Source organism: Podarcis raffonei, chromosome 13 (genome assembly GCF_027172205.1).
Source record: "Podarcis raffonei isolate rPodRaf1 chromosome 13, rPodRaf1.pri, whole genome shotgun sequence".
NCBI classification, from domain to species: Eukaryota; Metazoa; Chordata; class Lepidosauria; order Squamata; family Lacertidae; genus Podarcis; species Podarcis raffonei.
This window is the reverse complement of record NC_070614.1, coordinates 8,762,036-8,780,600: the sequence shown is the minus strand read 5'-3', so window position 1 is coordinate 8,780,600 and position 18,565 is coordinate 8,762,036. Positions and strand designations below refer to the sequence as shown.

Below are 18,565 nucleotides of genomic sequence, written 5' to 3'. Positions count from 1 at the left end.
AAAGGCACGTTTTAAAGATATTAAATCAAAAATCTAATGATTGCAACGATAGCATTGAATATAACATATGAGGAAGTCGAGGAGTTGTGGAGGGGAGTCGTAGGGTGTGGTGATGGAAAGTCTGTAAATAGTGGTTTATTTTTGTGTGTATTGCATAGCTGTCACTTTTTCCCTTTTCTTACGAGGAATCCTATTCGGAATAAGGGAATTGCCCTTCAAAAAAGGGAAACGTTGACAGCTACGGTGTATTGGTAGTGGTTTTTTCTTTTTGTATTATCAAAACTCAATAAAATTTAATTTTTTTGGGGGGGGGCCAAGAGAGTGGGGCCCTAAGTTATAGGTTGTTTAGCTTATACGTAAATCCGGCACTGCGTGTGCCAAAAATGCGCTTGCAAACCTCCGTCCCAAGCCACCCGGAAGCCAGCAGCGGCGCGCGACGGCATTGCAATCGCATTTCTTTGCAAATCCAGGGCTCTTTCCGCAGGACGTGACATCAGGCGCCGGCCTCTTCCTCCCTGTTTCCCTGCCCGGCTGCGGGCGCATCTTCCCCCCGGATTCTCACCCATGGCCGGGGCGCGCGTGCTGGGCGAGAGCGGGGGCGGCGGGGGCGCTGCTGCCGCCGCCGCGGCCCCCATGGACTACTCGGTGCACGAGGCTTGGAACGAGGCCACCAACGTCTACCTGCTGGCCGTGCTGGCCAGCCTGGCTCTGCTGGTGTACGCGCGCAGGTGGGCTTCCCCCAGCTCTCTTTCGGGGCCAGTATAGGTCGGCGTCACTGCAGCCTGCCCTTCGGAACTCCCCGCCACTTGAGATACAGCAGGGCGCCTGCAGAGACTCCCGCACTGCCTTTAGCGTGGTGGTGCCTGCCCTTCGGAACTCCCTGCCACTTGAGATCTAGCAGGGCGCCTGCAGAGACGCCTTTAGCGTGGCAGCACCTGCCCTTTGTGACTCCCCGCCAGTTGAGATCCAGCATGGTGCCTGCAGAGACTCCCGCACTGCCTTTAGCGTGGTGGTGCCTGCCCTTCGGAACTCCCTGCCACTTGAGATCTAGCAGGGTGCCTGCAGAGACGCCTTTAGCGTGGCAGCGCCTGCCCTTCGGAACTGCCCGCCACTTGAGATCCAGCAGGTCGCCTGCAGAGATGCCTTTAGCATGGTGGCGCCTGGCCTTTGGAACTCCCCACCACTCGAGATCCAGCAGGGCCCCGGCAGAGACGCCCGCTGTGCACGGTTGGGAAACCCACCCACCGTCTTTAGTGTGGCGGCGCCTGCCCTTCGGAACTTCCCGCCACTTGAGATCCAGCAGGGCGCCTGCCCTGCGCTCTTTCCGGCGCCTGCCTAAAGGAAGCCCGCGCAGGTGCTTGGGAAGTTGAGGTGGCGTGAATCTGCTTGAGTGTTTCATTTTTTTTGCTTTGTGTGTTTTCAAAGTAGGGTTGTGTGGATTTTTCTCTATCTTGTTGTTTTGAGTGATTTTGTGTGGGGTTTTTTCTTTTAAGCTTTGGAGACGTTTTATGGTACAGGCAAATAATGTATAAAAGGCAGTTGTGATCATGGCGTGAAGTGCGTTTGGAAGCATGGGGTGCGATGTTCAGAGTGGGGTCAGCCTGTGTGGTCTTTAATAATAATAATAATAATAATAATAATAATAATAATAATAATATAAAACATAGTCTCTGAAGGGGGTAATGGTGGTATCCTGCAGTGGCGGTAAGACTTGCTGCACAATTTCATGGTTCTGCAAATTGCTCCCCTGCCTCCTAATTCATTGGTGACCTAATCTTGCCACTTACAACCAGAGGAGACATGATATGACACTTTATTATTTATTACTTTATTGTTTACATGTTGCCTGTCCTCTTGGATTTTAGAAATAAAAGGAAGATCATGAGGATTTTTACGCTACCTCCTGCTGTAGAAGTACCTCCTGAACCAAACTTTTACGATAGTGTGAAAAAAATCCGTCTACGTCAGCAGCTAGAGATGTACTCTATCGGTAGGTATACTCCATCGGCAGGCTCCCAGTATGTTTCTGAGCACAATTCAAAGCGTTGAATTAAAGCCTTGGTTCAGGATACAGTGGTGCCTCGCAAGACGAACGCCTCGCAAAACGAAAAACTCGCAAGACGAAAGAGTTTTCCGGTTTGGAGGTGCTTCGCAAAACGAATTTCCCTATGGGCTTGCTTCGCAAGGAGAAAGCCCATAGGGAAATCTCCGCCGGCCTTCAGAAGAGGTCCTAGACCTCTTCTGAAGGCCGGCGGGGGGCAAAAGTCTTTGCTCCCCCCGCCTGCCTTCCCGGGACAGCGGAGACTTCTCTGCTGTCCCGGGGCGATCTGAAAATGCTGGCGGGCGGCAGCGAAACCTTCGTTGCCGCCCGCCAGCATTTTAAAATCTCCCCGGGACAGCGGAGAAGTCTCCGCTGTCCTGGGGGCTTTTAAAATGCTGGCAGTCGGGAGGAAAGCCCTCCTGTCCCCGGAGCTTGCGGGGCGGGAGGTGGGGAGAAGGGCTTTTCTTCCCACCGCCAGCCTTCAGAACAGCCTTCTGAAGGCTGGCGGTGGGAAGAAAAGCCCTTGTCCCCCCCCCCAGCCTTCAGAAGAGGTCAGGGGACAGACTGTCCCCGGACCTGGTCTGAAGGCGGTTTCCATAGGAACGCATTGATTGATTTTCAATGCATTCCTATGGGAAACCGTGCTTCGCAAGACGAAAAACTCGCAAGGAGAAAAAAATTGCGGAACGAATTAATTTCGTCTTGCGAGGCACCACTGTACCTGAAGGAGCTTTTCCACCCCCATCATTCAGCCCGGGCACTGAGGTCCAGCTCCGAAGGCTGCCTGGCGGTTCCTTTAAAAATGTGGTTTTTTCGGGGGGTGTGGGTGTGTGTGTTATTGGGTTGTTGTTTATGTATTTTGCGGTTTTATATTCTGATTTAATTCTGTGAGCCGTTCTGACCCCTGTGGGTATAGAGTGGTATATAAATTCAATAAATAATCATAATAAATAACAATGATAATAATAAAAGTTACAGGGAACCAGGCAGAGGGCCTTCTTGGTAGTGGCACCCTCCCTGTGGAACATCCTCCCATCAGATGTCAAGGAGATAAAGAACTACACAACTTTTATAAGACATCTGGAGGCAGCAGCCCTGTATTGGGAATTTTTTTATGTTTCGAGTTTTATTATAATTTTATATTCTGCTGGAAGCCACCCAGAGTGGCTGGGGAAACCCAGACAGGTTATTGTTGTTGTATATTTAAAGATACAGTGGTGCCCCGCAAGACGAAATTAAGCCGTTCTGCGGGTGCCTTCGCCTTGCAGGGATTTTCGTCTTGCGGAGCACCGCTTATCAGCTGATCAGCTGATAAGCGGTAGTTGACAGATAAGCGGCTTAGCGGCTTAGCGGCTTAGCGGATAAACGGCAATTTGCAGATAAGCAGCTTAGCGCCTTTCAGAAAAGGCAAAAAAAAACGGGAGACCACGAAAAAATTTTCGTTTTGCGAGACAGCCCCATAGAAAAATTCGTCTTGCGAAGCGGAAAAAATATCGGAAAGCCCTTTCGTCTTGCGCGTTTTTCGTTTAGCGGGGCATTCGTCTAGCGGGGTACCACTGTACAGAGCTTCTAAAGATACAGAGCTTCTATTCTTTATTGCACTGCATAACTGAATATATGTCAAAAGGAGACTCAAAATAGAAATAAACATTCAGGATATTTCAAAACTCGTAATAGAAGGATGTTTCAAAAAGTCAAAACGAGGGGTCAGCAATTTTTTTAAGCAGGGGTCCAGTCCACTGTCCCTCAGACCTTGTGGAGGGCCGGACTATATTTTGGAGGCGGAAATGAATGAATTCCTATGCCCCACAAATAACCCAGAGATGCGTTTTAAATAAAAGCACATGTTCTACTTACGTAAAAACACCAGGCAGGCCCCACAAATAACCCAGAGATGCATTTTAAATAAAAGGACACATTCTACTCATGTAGAAACACACTGATTCCCAGACTGTCCATGGGCCAGAATTAGAAGGCGATTGGGCTGGATCCGGCCCCCGGGCCTTAGTTTGCCTACCCATGGTCAAAACTATAGTATATTGTGGAATGTCAGTCAGTATACAGGATGCAGCATAGCTTGTGAATAAGGGGAGTCACAAATCCCAATGGATGTTCCAGAATTTGCAGTTGGTTAACTATGCTGGTGAATCTTGCCACCTTACCGCCTAGATGGGCAGTAGGCTGTTATGATCATGTGGTCATAAGGGCATACAACATTTCATATGTTTCACCTCCTATTTACTGTTAATGAGAGCGGAGTACAGTGGTACCTCGGGTTAAGAACTTAATTCATTCTGCAGGTCTTTTCTTAACCAGAAACTGTTCTTAACCTGAAGCACCACTTTAGCTCATGGGGCCTCCTGCTGCCGCTGCGCCGCCGCTGCAGCACAATTTCTGTTCTCATCCTGAAACAAAGTTCTTAACCCGAGGTCCTATTTCTGGGTTAGAGTCTGTAACCTGAAGCGTATGTAACCCGAGGTACCACTGTAGTGTTCATTTTAGTTATGATGTCCTGGTAAATGGATGTTCAGCCAGCCTAGATCAGAAACAAGTAGGTGTACAAGTGGGACTTGCAAGTAAATGTTGCAGGGTGCTGTTCAGGGGGCCGGCCAGCCATGCTTTTTTCCAGGATAATTCCTCTATGGGATTTCCATGTGTCCAGCCACCCCTGCCCTAACAGATGCTCAGTGTTCTGTAGTAGCTTCATTTGGCTTTTGCGAGAAAAAGGCTTTTTTTTGTACTTCTGCAGACCCCAAGACTGCTTGATACCTCTCTGTTTTGGTGTTGCTTTGGCTTGATGTTCGTATATAGGAGGACAGTATTTATCCTTTGAAATCATGGTGCAGGTACTCTCCAAAGGAGGTTCTCCATTCAGCATAATGAACACAAAAGGAATATCTGCAAGACTGATGTGCCCAAAGGTTTGCTCAAAGCCAAACACAGAAAACAAAACAAGAAGTTGCCAGTGTCCAGGTTTCCCTGCGATAGAGAGCGACATGTTTTTTTTTTTTTTTAAGGAATATTTATTAAATTTTCCAATTTTTTAAACAAACAAACAAACAAACAAAACAAACAAACAAACAGAAACATTAAACACAGGCATAAAATTCATAAACCATACTTTTAAATAACAAATTTCTCAGACCTCCTCATACTTCTCCTTCTTGTATCCCAATTAAGATTATTTGTTCAGCAAATCCTTCATTTAAAGCATTACAGCTTATAACATTATTTTTCAAACCCTTTCTTTTCCCCATCTATGTTCTTATATATTATTGCAGCTAGAAACCTCTCAATTTCAATCCAACACCATCTAACTTTCTTAAATTTTACAATGTTTCTGTAAATAGTCCTTAATTTTTTTCCAATCTTCTTCAGCCGACTCTTCTCCCTGGTCACGGATTCTGCTCGTCAATTCTGCCAGTCCCATACAGTCGATCATTTTCATCTGCCATTCTTCCAGAGTGGGTAGATCTTGCGTCTTCCGAGAGCGACATGTTTTTTGGGGGGCTACTCTTGGCCTTTTTGTCAAGCTTCCCATTTTTTATTCTACGGATGTAAACCAGTTTACAGAATCTAGGTTGCAGGATTACAATGGGTTTCTCGTTTGCGAGTGATTTTTCTTACTGGCAGTGTCCCATTACATCCCCAACTTTTCCTTCCAAAAAACCCCTCTGAAAAACAACACATCATTCCATATATAACCTTAGTATCAAACTTTATTTGCAGGTTGGGGATGTGATTTTGCAACTTCTTACTGCCTGCCATTGTTGGACATGTGCTTGCATCTATTGCTTCTATGACTTTAAATTGCTAAATGATGTGCCAGTAACAATTACTATTAAATGTGGACATTTTGCACTCGTGACGGAAGGCAATTTTTTTATCCTAAAATGTGTGCATTGGAATTTGCTGAATGTGTATTGTGCTGAATTAGTTTGTTAGCTAACAGATAAACAATGGGTTTGAAGTAACTACCGTATTTTTCGCTCTATAAGACGCACCAGACCATAAGACGCACCTAGTTTTTGGAGGAGGAAAACAAGAAAAAAAATATTCTGAATCTCAGAAGCCAGAACAACAAGAGGGATCGCTGCGCAGCGAAAGCAGCAATCCCTCTTGCTGTTCTGGCTTCTGGAATAGCTGCGCAGCCCGCATTCGCGCCATAAGACGCACACACATTTCCCCTTACTTTTTAGGAGGGAAAAAGTGAGTCTTATAGAGCAAAAAATACGGTACATGTTGTTGCTGTTTTTTTGAGGGGGGCAGAATCTTACAATAGGAATTTAACAATTCCCTGTATGTTTACTTGGAAGCAAGTCCCACTGAGTTCAGTAGGGCTTAGTTTCTAGTAATATCGCCTCTCCTGGTATGCCCCACAGAGGACCTTAAGGTCCATAAATAGCAACACCCTAGTGGTCCCGGGCCCTAAGGAAGTTAGATTAGCCTCAACCAGAACCAGGGCCTTTTCAACACTGGCTCTGGCCTGGTGGAACGCTCTGCCTCATGAGACCAGGGCCCTGCAGGATCTGATTTCTTTCTGCAGGGCCTGTAAGACAGAGTTGTTCCGTCTGGCCTTTGGCTTGGAGCCAATTTGATTCCCTCCCTCTCTTTCTTTTTCCTTTCTCCTCCTGTGAAGAGGCTGCATCCTAATGTTTTAATGTTGTATTTTAATCTTGTTTTTTAAATTGTATTTTAATCAACTTGTTTTTATTATTGGTTGTTAGCCGCCCTGAGCCCGGTCTTGGCTGGGGAGGGCGGGGTATAAATAAAATTTATTATTATTATTGTTATTATTGTTACGTTTAGAATTGCAGTCTAATATATCTAAATGTGTTTATTTTTCTAGCAAGGAAATATGATCACCAGCAGCAGCCGCAAAAGCAGACGGATAGTGTACAGCTATTGGTGGAATGAAGTCTCAAAGCTCTGAAGCTGAGAGGATGATGGAAAGTTTGGGATGTAGTCATTTTCAATGCGACTTGAATAGTATAGTGATTTGTATTCGTAATTATTGCCTTGAGAAGACATATGTAAATGTACAGCGAGCATTTTCTGAAATCGGGAAAATGAACATGGCTGATACATATTGGCCCTGTTTTCCAGTTTGCTTTACAAATGATTTCCAGTAAAAGTAGGAGTAGATAAAGTTAAAGCAGGGCTGTTGGGACGTTCAGTGTGGGTATCACAGCAATTCCCATTCAAAAGGGATGAGAAAGGCACATGACATTTGATGTGCCTCAGTGCAGTTAATAAAGTAGTTGGTGCTGGCAGAAAACAGAATATATACTTAGAGGCTCACAATAAATACCAAATGTCTTGTTTGGGTTATAGAATATAGATGAAGAGATAAAAATATTAGAATGTACAAATTTTCCTTTTTGACCTGGTTTAAACAGTGGTGGATAAAACAATAAGTAGTTAAGGAAGTCAATTTCAGGTGGAGGCTCCGCAGGGCATGAATATTTTTTTTACCTGTTTTAATTGTCTTCCTGTTTTAATCTTGTTAAGTTCCATTGTTGTTGCAGCTGCTGTTGTTTTTAAGCCAGGATACTTCCAGATAAAATTACTTAGGAACACTGTAGTTGTGCCTGGGTAGTCTGTGGTCCTAATTAGAACTAAAATAAACTGAAAATGTTTTTGGAGAAATGCCCATTTGACTAAGTCAGTAGCAAAGCTGCAATTCTTTATGGGGTGAGCACATTTTCTTATTGGGTTGTTAAATGGCACTTTAATTCGGCACTGTTACATAGCTGGAGCACAAGGTAATAAAACTGTTCTGAGTGATTACAGCCAGAACTGCTTGGAATACAGATCCACCTTTAATGGTCAGTTATAAATGTATTTGCAAATATGTCAGACAAAACTGATTATGGTGGAATTATGGAGTGATTAGGTGTTGCAAATAATTTATATGCAGGTGCTCATAAATATTGGAAGAAATGTGAAAAAATTGTTCGAGGCATGTTTGAAAACATAAACATGTGACGAATTAAACAATGAATTGCATCCCTAAGTAGGTGGTGACTTTCCAATTATGGTTAAAAAGAAAAAGAGCAGATTAACAAATTTCTCTCTAGTGTTAAATAGCCATTTCCAACACTTGCCAAATTTTTTTTGTTTATGCCCCACGTCTCCTGAACTGCTGTCCTGTGCATAAAAAACTTCTAGGAAAGTAATGTGCTCAAGTATCTGATCACAGCCAAAGTTCCTTATTCTCCCTTCCACTTCCAATAGCATTTCTGGCGTGAAAGTTAATGCTTTGGCTGTAGTGAGACAACTATTCAAAGAGTTTCCTATTTGGACTGCAGATGGAGTTCAGTAGTCTATCCTTCTATACTTGGGATTTGGTCTCTATTATATCACCATGACCCCTCTTTGCAATCCTTTGCAGATTTCCTACGTTTGCAGCACAGATGAGCTTTCTGTTTGGACAAGTGTAATCAATCAGATGAGCAGTTTAAGGGCTGATGTTCACATCATGTTGGGGCAGCTTTTTGTAGATATAAAAGTTACCCCCAGATCTGCATTTCTGGGTGCTATATTGTGGGAGCTTGGAGCTTGCCAATCTTGGCTGTAGCGACTTCAGTGATTGTGTAGTAACAACAAAAAGGAAAGTGAATCAAGTGAATTTCTTATCCTGTGCAGGCATAGGCAAACTTGGCCCTCCAAATGTTTGGGGACTACAACTCCCTTCACCCCTGTCCACTGGTCCTGTTAGCTAGGGATGATGGGAGTTGTAGGCCCAAAACATCTGGAGGGCCGAGTTTGCCAATGCCTGTCCTAGTGTATCACTTGTGAATATACAACTACATAGTATTATTGTAATATAATGTATCACTTCCATTGGACTGTCTGGTACTATTGTGCCCTGGGTAGCAGCTGTACACTTGCCCTTGCAAAATGCTCCCGTACTTTCAGTGTATAAAATGTTTTTGTATTTTATTTTTAACAGTAAAATGCATTTAAAGTTGGGTCTGTGTGAAGCTTATTTTTCCTGAGCGAACAGCATTTTGATGGGTAACATGCAAGTAAGTTTTAAAATATATTTCTTACAAGGATGCACGTTAAGAATTATTTATCAGACCTAATATCTAGTGAGGGTTAAACCACAGAGCCTAGGACTTGCCGATAAGAAGGTCGGCGGGTCGAATCCCTGCGACAGGGTGATCTCCCGTTCCTCGGTCCCTGCTCCTGCCAACCTAGCAGTTTGAAAGCACGTCAAAAGTGCAAGTAGATAAATAGGTACCGCTCCGGAGGGAAGGTAAACGACGTTTCCGTGCGCTGCTCTGGTTCACCAGAAGTGGCTTAGTCATGCTGGCCACATGACCAGGAAGCTGTGCGCCAGCTGCCTCGGCCAATAAAGCGAGATGAGCACCGCAACCCCAGAGTCGGCCACGACTGGACCTAATAGTCAGGGGTTCCATTTACCTTTACCCTTTACTCCCGCCAGGCTCTGAAGGCTTGCGAATAGGAGCCTGTTCTGGGGGCTGGGGTCGGGGGAAGCTTGGGCCTGGAGGGGGAAAATAATTCCCCCCTTTATTCCCCCCCCCCCAAAAAAAAACTAGGTGCGCCCTATGGGCCGGTGTGCCCTATAGAGTGAAAAATACAGTATATAAAGCAGATATTCTGGGGGAACCTCCATTCCTCATCACCACTATGAGCTGAATAAAGAGAAAATCTTTTCCAGGGAGTCTTCTCTTCTCATGAGGTGGCCAAAGTATTGGAGCCTCAGCTTCAGGATCTGTCCTTCCAGATGAGCACTCAGGGCTGATTTCCTTCAGAATGGAGAGGTTTGATCTTCTTGCAGTCCATGGGACTCTCCAGAGTCTCCTCCAGCACCATAATTCAAAAGCATCCATTCTTCGGCAATCAGCCTTCTTTATGGTCCAGCTCTCACTTCCATACATCACTACTGGGAAAACCATAGCTTTGACTATACGGACCTTTGTCGGCAAGGTGATGTCTCTGCTTTTTAGGATGCTGTCTAAGTTTGTTGGATGGATATAATAATAATAATAATAATAATAATAATAATAATAATAATAATAGTAGGTTTGTTGGATGGATATAATAATAATAATAATAATAATAATAATAATAATAATAATAGGTTTGTTGGATGGATATAATAATAATAATAATAATAATAATAATAATAATAAAAATAATAGGTTTGTTGGATGGATATAATAATAATAATAATAATAATAATAATAATAATAATAATAATAATAATAATAATAGGTTTGTTGGATGGATATAATAATAATAATAATAATAATAGGTTTGTTGGATGGATATTATAATAATAAATAAATAAATAAATAAAATATTTTATTATTTTATTTATACAAATAAACCACCCCCAAGCTCTTATCCGCGCCAAACGAGGCTCCGGGGAACCTATCCGTGTCCCGTCCCCCCCCCTAAAACCAGAAGCACCCAGGCGGCGGGGTGTTACCCCATTCGTCCTCCGTGGTTCTTCCGCTTCCGGCGGCGCTTTCCTATTTCCCCCCCCCCAAAAAAAACCGCGATCTTATTTTCCTGGTGCACATCCGGGTCCTTGCCGGCGTGCTTGGCGCCCGTTGTGTAGGAGAGAGAGCGCGCGCGCGGGCGCGTGACACACACACACGCAGAGCGAGAGAGAGAGAGAGAGAGCCTGAGAGAGGAGGCGGGCAGGCGAGGCGCCGGGTCTGCAGAGCGCATGGCTGGGACGGTGAGTGAAGAGAGCGGGCGGGCGCGAGCGCGTGTGTGGAGACGGCGGCGTGTGGAGACGCGGTCGGGCCGCGTCCCCCCCCCCTTCGTCCCGGTCACGGTGACCCGAAGGAGTCACTCGGGCTTGGGACCGGCGTCGCCGCCGCCGCAGCGGCCTCCCCGCGACACCCCCCCCGCCAGCCGCTTTCCTTTCCCCCTTCACGTGTCGAGGCTGAGACCCGCGTGTCTCGTGTGAATAGCGAGCGGCGCGGGGAGAAGGCGGCGAGGGCGTGCGAGGGGGCCGGGGAGCGGGGTGGGAGAAGAAACCACAGCCACCCCCAGCGAATAAAAACGGAATGACGCCTCACCTGCCCCGTTGAAGCCAGGTGCACATCCCCTCCATGAAGGTTTGCGTGTCGCTTCTCTCCCTTCCTCGGTTGAAGAGAACTTGGTTGTGTCAGTTCCTTGACTCGCCGGCCAGGATGCACCACATGCAGCCCTTTCCCGCCCCCTTCCTCCCCCCCCAAAAAAGTTCAACTGTTATCACTGTTTTTTACCTTTTGCAGATAGGTAGCTGTGTTGGTCTGTCATAGTCAAAACAAAAAATTTTTTTCCTTCCAGTAGCACCTTAAAGACCAACTAAGTTAGTTCTTGGTATGAGCTTTCGTGTGCATGCACACTTCTTCAGATACACTGAAACACAAGTTGCCAGATCACACATCACACATACCATCTCGGGACTATTTAATTGCTCATCGTCTAACATTGTATATGCCATCAAATGCCAACAGTGTCCTTCAGCTCTCTATATTGGACAAACAGGCCAAACCTTACGCCAAAGAATAAACGGACATAAATCGGACATCAAGAATCACAAGACAGAGAAACCAGTAGGAGAACACTTCAATCTCCCAGGACATTCTATACAAGATCTCAAAGTAGCTGTTCTACTACAAAGGAATTTCAGAAATAGACTGGAAAGAGAAGCTGCTGAATTGCAACTCATTACCAAACTTAAAACCATGGAGAGACCTGGTCTGAACAAAGACATTGGATTCTTATCTCATTATACATGACAAAGCCATTTTTCACCTTCTCACCCCTTGCTTTTTCCTGTAAGACCTATTGCAGTCGTTAAGAGTCGTCAACAGGCTCATCACAGCTATCTGCCAATCACCCATTCCCACCACCCTTCTGAGTAATACCCCTCCCCACCTTCTCACTATATAGAAGGATCTGGCAACTTCTGTTTCAGTGTATCTGAAGAAGTGTGCATGCACATGAAAGCTCATACCAAGAACTAACTTAGTTGGTCTTTAAGGTGCTACTGGAAGGAAAAAAATTTTTTGTTTTACCTTTTGGTGAAATGTCCCCTGGTTGTCCTGTCTTGGCTGGGACGGAGTACCTTTTTCAGTCAGTTCATACCCAGCGTCGAGGTTGTATCGACTATTCTTTTCTGTGTTTGTTTGATTGATTGATGGATTCCCCTTTTCGTCTTGAAGGGGAGGGTGAGCAGCAGCAGCAGAGATAATCTCATTTATGTGTGTTCCATTTCTCAAGTTTCATAAAATGAGAGGCAAAAAGAGATGATAGGTGGGAACTGAAGGGGGTTTTTCTGGTCGGAAAGGCTGCTTAGCTAAGCATCCCTGCACTAAGTGACTCGCTTTCTGTTAATCTTATGTATGATCTTAAGCATGTTTGTTTAAAATTAAGGGCACGTTAATTCATTCAGGATTTTAAATGCCTACCGTCAGAGTTATAGCCCTATTCCCTCGCTCCCCCCCCCCCCGCTCTTCTTCATAAGGCAGTCAGGCCAACATTTGCTATAAAAAGGTACCTAAATTGTTGAGGAAGTGGTACGCTGCTGTATCTGGGAGGGGTTGTTGCACATAAAGTAGAGAGTAGGCATGCCTGAACTATTCCTGTGCTGCTTTGTAAAGATAATAATTTTTTTTTAATTTTAAGCATTGTTTCCATGTTATGTGACTGGACAGGCAAGGCTAGGCTTGATGTTAGTTGTGTGGCTAGCTTTGGCATGCATGAGTTTTAATACATAAATACCCACCAATGGGAGCTTTTCTCCCCATGCCATTGTTCCAATCTGATTTAGCCCTGCACTGATTATTTATGTCAAACTATGCACAACATTACTAACCACTAACAATATCCAGTTAGGCCCTAAGATATACAGTGGTACCTCAGGTTACAGACGCTTCAGGTTACAGACTTGGCTAACCCAGAAATATGACCTCAGGTTAAGAACTTTGCTTCAGGATGAGAACAGAAATTGTGCTCTGGCAGCGCAGCAGCAGCAGAAGGCCACATTAGCTAAAGTGGTGCTTCAGGATAAGGACAGTTTCAGGTTAAGAACGGACCTCTGGAACGAATTAAGTACTTAACCCGAGGTACCACTGTATTTACAAAGAGGTTCAGAAGTGCAGTTATTACTGTGTTCCCCTTTAAGGTTCCTGCCTTATTTGAAGGACACACAAAATAATACTGCATTCCTAACTACACTTACCTGGAAGTAAGTCCCATTGAATTAAGTAGGACTTCTAAGTAGGATTGCACTGTAAGGAAAGTTTGTAGGCAGTTTTTTTTTTCTGTGCCTGAAGACCTATTTTATGTGTCATGGCCGAGTCTTTTATAGACAAGTTTCATCTAATATTTTTGGGTGGGTCCTGAAAGTACTTTTGTAGGCATGTTGGCACATGGACATTGTAAAGCTCAATACCTTTTACATGCATAAACAATGTCTAAAGTACAATACACTGCAATACTTGTAGTTATCTGTGCTGAATCAAATATCTTGGTTGAAGAGGGCAAAAGAGCAACAGGTTATATCTAAGACAAACTGGAGTGGCTGTTTAACAGGCATTTTGGGAATGCTAAGTATGTAACAAAAGTAATAATATGGAAGATATGTGGTCATTCACATCCATTAAAAGCTTATGGCAACATTTTATTGATGGCTCTGTATTGTCGTGCAGCTAGACATGTGACATAAGAGCAACTGACCATTGTTAAATAAATATGCAAGTGGTGATGAGTGTGGTTGGTCCTCATTGACCTCAAATTATAGAAGGTGCTTGTGTGAAGCCTCCTGAATCTGTTGAGGCTGCCTGCATGTTCTTCAGCCTTGATTTTCCAAACAGTTTCAGAATGTCCCTCATTTTTGATCAGTCATTAAATTTCCATCTGTTCCCACCATGAATCCCACTCTTAGTGTGATTCCAGTGTGTTCCAGGAAGACTTAACTTTGCACTACTGTTAGAATAGGGACGCGGGTGGCGCTGTGGGTTAAACCACAGAGCCTAGGGCTTGCCAATCAGAAGGTTAGCGGTTCGAATCCCCACGACGGGGTGAGCTCCCGTTGCTCGGTCCCTGCTCCTGCCCACCTAGCAATTCGAAAGCACGCCAGTGCAAGTAGATAAATAGGTACCGCTCCGGCGGGAAGGTGAACGGTGTTTCTGTGCGCTGCTTTGGTTCACCAGAAGCGGCTTAGTCATGCTGGCCACATGACCCGGAAGCTGTACGCCGGCTCCCTCGGCCAATAAAGCGAGATGAGCGCCACAACCCCAGAGTCGGTCACGACTGGACCTAATGGTCAGGGGTCCCTTTACCTTTACTGTTAGAATACTGCTTTTTGTAGGCTGGGAGGGAATGGGATAGCAGCAGTAAATAATATCTTAATATTTAACCCACCTCTGTCTCTGTTGGTTTCACAGTTTGCCCTTTGGCTTGTGCCAAGTGTGCTTCCTTTAGGTTATCTAGCGGGGAGAAGAGACAGAGCAACCTCAGTGAAGAGCCACAGGCAACTATGGGTATGCAGACATTGACCCCAGGAGAAGAAAAGAGTACTATATATTTGCATTATTTATGTGAAATTTCACAATATTTTAACTTCAGGGTGGCAATGGCTTCATATTTCACCGGAGATAACTTTTAAAGACACATAACTTTGTCTTCAAATTCCTGCTACTGAGTTGCTAAGATTTTGCTGCTACCCGTAACCCCTGTGCTTTGGATATACATTGGTACCTCGGGTTACATACGCTTCAGGTTACAGACTCTGCTAAGCCAGAAATCGTGCTTCAGGTTAATAACTTTGCTTCAGGATGAGAACAGAAATCGTTCTCCGGCGGCACGGCAGCAGCAGGAGGCCCCATTAGCTAAAGTGGTGCTTCAGGTTAAGAACAGTTTCAGGTTAAGTATGGACCTCCGGAACGAATTAAATACTTAACCCGACGTACCACTGTATCAAGTATTATCGGCAGAGACAAAGAAAGCTACCTATTACCTCAGCGGGCAGTCCTGACTCTGTTTGGTCCTGGGACAAGTTTAAGGTTTCATTGCTGACTTAATAAAACATTGAATAGTTTTGGACCTGGTTTTCTGTTCATCTAAAATAGTATTTGTTCACCCAGGCCTTAACTGGTCATTGAAACCAGTGCCATTAAGAATTTTCTAGCGACTGTGATTGTTATTGGCTTTAATGTATTTATTGGATTTTAAAATCCTGCTTTTATTGTTGTGTTTTAAATTTTCCTGGAACTTTTAATGAAGTGTGGTATTACCTGCCAGTAATAAACTAGTGTGGTTGCAGATAATCAAGACGCCATCTGTGAGGAGATGAGGGAAAATGTTTGCTGAATGGTGTTCTTTGCCCATTTCTATGTGTGATGTTGGTGCTAGAGTTGTATGATGATTTGGACATGAATTCTTTCTTTCCATCCAACATATCTCCACAAGTCAGTTGTGAGGAGAAAATGGCAAGAGAGGGGTGTTCTATGCATGCTTCTCTGAAATCCTTTCGGCACAAGCTTGTTTGAAAGGTGAAAAACAATAGATTAGTGACGGGTTTTGGGTGCTTCCTGCTGTGCTGGATTGCAACATGGGTCACCATTAGTTCCTATAATTCTTGATTACATTTAGAAAAGCAGTGGCTGAATCCTGAAAGAGACCAATGTAGAAGGGGATGTTGTAAAATTGAATATCTCATTAAGAGATTTAAATTTCAGGTGAGATACAAGATGTTAGACTGATATCCTTAACTGGGTTTGTTACTTGCCTCATTGGTAAAATGTGGCAAACATTTGTGATTTAATGAACAATTCAGGCAGAATGCAAAAGCATGGGTTACTTCTCAGTTCTATACACATAAAAAGTTGGATAAAACAAGCACTAATTTCAGGTGCAGTATTATTCCAGTCATATCACAAGGTTCAGGCCATACTGCTGGGCTTCTAGTAATAGCCTATTATTCGTTTAATGGCTCCTGCACAGAGTTTCCTTTTTAGGGCAAACACTGAAAGACATAGCTGCAGTGGGTGGAAGGAAATGTTCGGATAGAAGTGCAGTAACAAGCCTGATAGTTTGTGATTGTTCAGTTGCTTCCAGTTATTGTATACACGTATGAATGACTGAAATAAGCAGACCGAAGCTTTGGTACTGCCTTAGTGAATATGTTGAACTATGGTAGATTTACCAGCATGCTCTGCATCTATCACTGTTTATGTCTTGTTTACCAGGGTTGTTGTGGTGATCTCACAATGTTTTGCATACAGGCTAAAAAACATTTTCCCATTTAATGTACCATAAAAGCTCTGAAGTTTTAATTAGATCCTTGTATCCTTTTCCATTTATAAGAGTTTACCTTACTTTATCTCTAGGACTGGTATAGTGACAGCCTTTCATCTCTTGAATGTCATTATTATTATTATTTATTTATTTAATTTCTATACCACTTTAGATTTTTAAGAAAAATCTCAGAGCAGTTTACAGCATATTAAATTGTTAAAACATAAATAAAACCATCTTAAGAAAGTCAAATATAAAATATACAGTCAAAGCAACATAACAGAAAACTAAAGTATTATCTTAAAGATTTCAAAATAAAACAAATGCAGTGGTGGCGATGTAGAGAGGAAGGGATTTTGCCTCAACACTAATGTTAATTAATTTTGTTCTTTATAATTATTGTGCTTTGAGGGCTGTTGAAAGAGAAGGCAAATGAGGGGCAATGCTAGTGAATGAGAGACCATTTGCTGAAATGCACCGAAATTGGGTAAGCAGTTCTCGGCACTGCTGAAAATGTTCATTTGAAAACTGAATAGTTTTAGTTCAGATGAGCTGAAAACACTATATCTAATCTCTGTAGCTGATTACCATCCCCTCAGTGCTCATCTGATGGTCGGAGCATCCTGTTCTATGGGGTCTTGCTGATAGTGATCAAAGGCTATGCCCATACGCCAGAGGCAAATGTGTACACTAAATTCTTTTTGGGGTGTTGACCTCCAGTGAGCCATATTCAGAAGTATTACTTGGCTAGGCATACTATAGATGCAGATCTGGGATTGCATTATAAGGAGCGGAGCGGAGGATCAGACTGGGCCCCAAAGGCCTGGCAGAACATCTCCGTCTTGCAGGCTCTGTGGAAAGATGTCAAATTCTGCAGGGCCCTGATCTCTTGCGACAGAGCATTCCACCAGTTTGGGGCCAGGGCTGAAAAGGCTCTGGCCCTGGTCAAGACCAGTCTAACCTCCTTGAGGCCCAGGACTTCCAAGATGTTATTGTTTGCAGGGCATACAGGAGAGGCGGTCCCATAAGTATTGAAGCCTTAGATTAGCAGTACCCGGAGGTCCAGCGGTCCGCCAACCCCGTGGCCAGAGGGGAAAAACAATTCCAGAGACTTCTTGGTCAGAGAAAAGAGATTTATTGAGATCTGCGCAGAGGCAGCCAGTGGAGTCCTCTCCAAAGACTGGCTACGCCCAATTTTACATTTGCAAACTTTCTTATACCTTGAAAACACCCTTCCCTCCCCCAAGCTTCCCCAAAACCTTCTCCAATCAGCTGGCAAGTTTTAGCTTACTTCCTTATATGGCATATGGCTATCTAAACGCCCCTCCTTCCCTTGTTCGTGTGTTCTTCTCTTGCGTTACTGCATCAGAGAGCATGTGCAGAGAGTACTGCAGTTTCTACTTAGCTGAGAGAAAAAAAACAGGAAATGGGCTTCCCTGCTAGCCAGCAGAAAGAGGAAGCTGGCCTTTCTGCAAAGCCGCTGCTCGCTGTCTACTAGCCGGCAGAAAGAGGAAGTGGGCCTCTTCCCAATTCAGCAAAGCAGGATAATATGCAATTTTAACAGAGCAATTTAGAAAAGCAACTTATCAGAGCAATTTACTTAAATATAAAATACAGGGAATACCTTCCCTGTCCCTTCATTCCCTCCTCTTCTTTTGGGACAACCTATCTCCTAGGTTCGTCCTGGTCTCTCGGGTTTATAATCCTGGGGAAGAGCAATAAGGGCCATGATTCTTTTTGCATCACACCTTGTAAGCATTGCACGAAGCAGGATATACAGAAGCAAAAAAGCAGAAGGATTAACAGCGGCCCTGCTAATAATACCACAATATGCCTGAGCCAACTGCCATGAGGCAGCCAGAAATATAACCAACCCCATAGATCACCTCCTGTAGTTTTCAGCGGGTTCCTGGCTATCATTGTTTCCATGTGATCAATGGTGGCTGAAATGCTGACATTATTATCTGGGACATATCTATTTTATTGCTGAAGGGCCCACTGATACTCGTGCTCTATCAGCTGCCTTGCTTTTTGGGAGGTTGTGTCCCACCTCTCTGAGGAGGAGCCTATTATCTTAACCAATTTTCCCACCTGTCCTTGTGGATGCTTAATACTCTCATGATTTCCTCCCAACATACTATATCCGAAAGGGGCTTCTCCCTCTACATATATTAACATATACCCACAGGAATATATATATCCACCCTTGCAGAGGCCTGACACACGGAGTGACCATATCAAAGAGTT

General features: G+C 44.1%; 2 protein-coding genes across 8 annotated transcripts in view; both read left to right on the top strand.

The window, feature by feature from the left end:
- The first annotated feature begins 491 nt into the window (after positions 1 to 491).
- On the top strand, positions 492 to 7,372 carry SMIM19 (small integral membrane protein 19). Its single transcript, XM_053361687.1, has 3 exons — positions 492 to 728; positions 1,866 to 1,990; positions 6,891 to 7,372. The coding sequence occupies exons 1-3, from the start codon at positions 565 to 567 to the stop codon at positions 6,956 to 6,958; spliced, it is 357 nt and encodes a 118-aa protein (XP_053217662.1). The 5' UTR covers positions 492 to 564; the 3' UTR covers positions 6,959 to 7,372.
- Positions 7,373 to 10,658: 3,286 nt separating this feature from the next.
- The window catches only part of SLC20A2 (solute carrier family 20 member 2), a 106,010-nt gene continuing 98,103 nt past the window's right edge, over positions 10,659 to 18,565 (top strand). For 6 of the 7 annotated variants that reach the window (XR_008327354.1, XM_053363027.1, XM_053363025.1 and 3 more), the window contains exon 1: positions 10,659 to 10,760. The gene's annotated coding sequence lies outside the window, so the exon portion shown is untranslated. Of the gene's footprint in view, positions 10,761 to 11,101; positions 11,125 to 18,565 lie in introns of those variants that run through there. The other variant, XM_053363023.1, reaches the window with a different exon arrangement.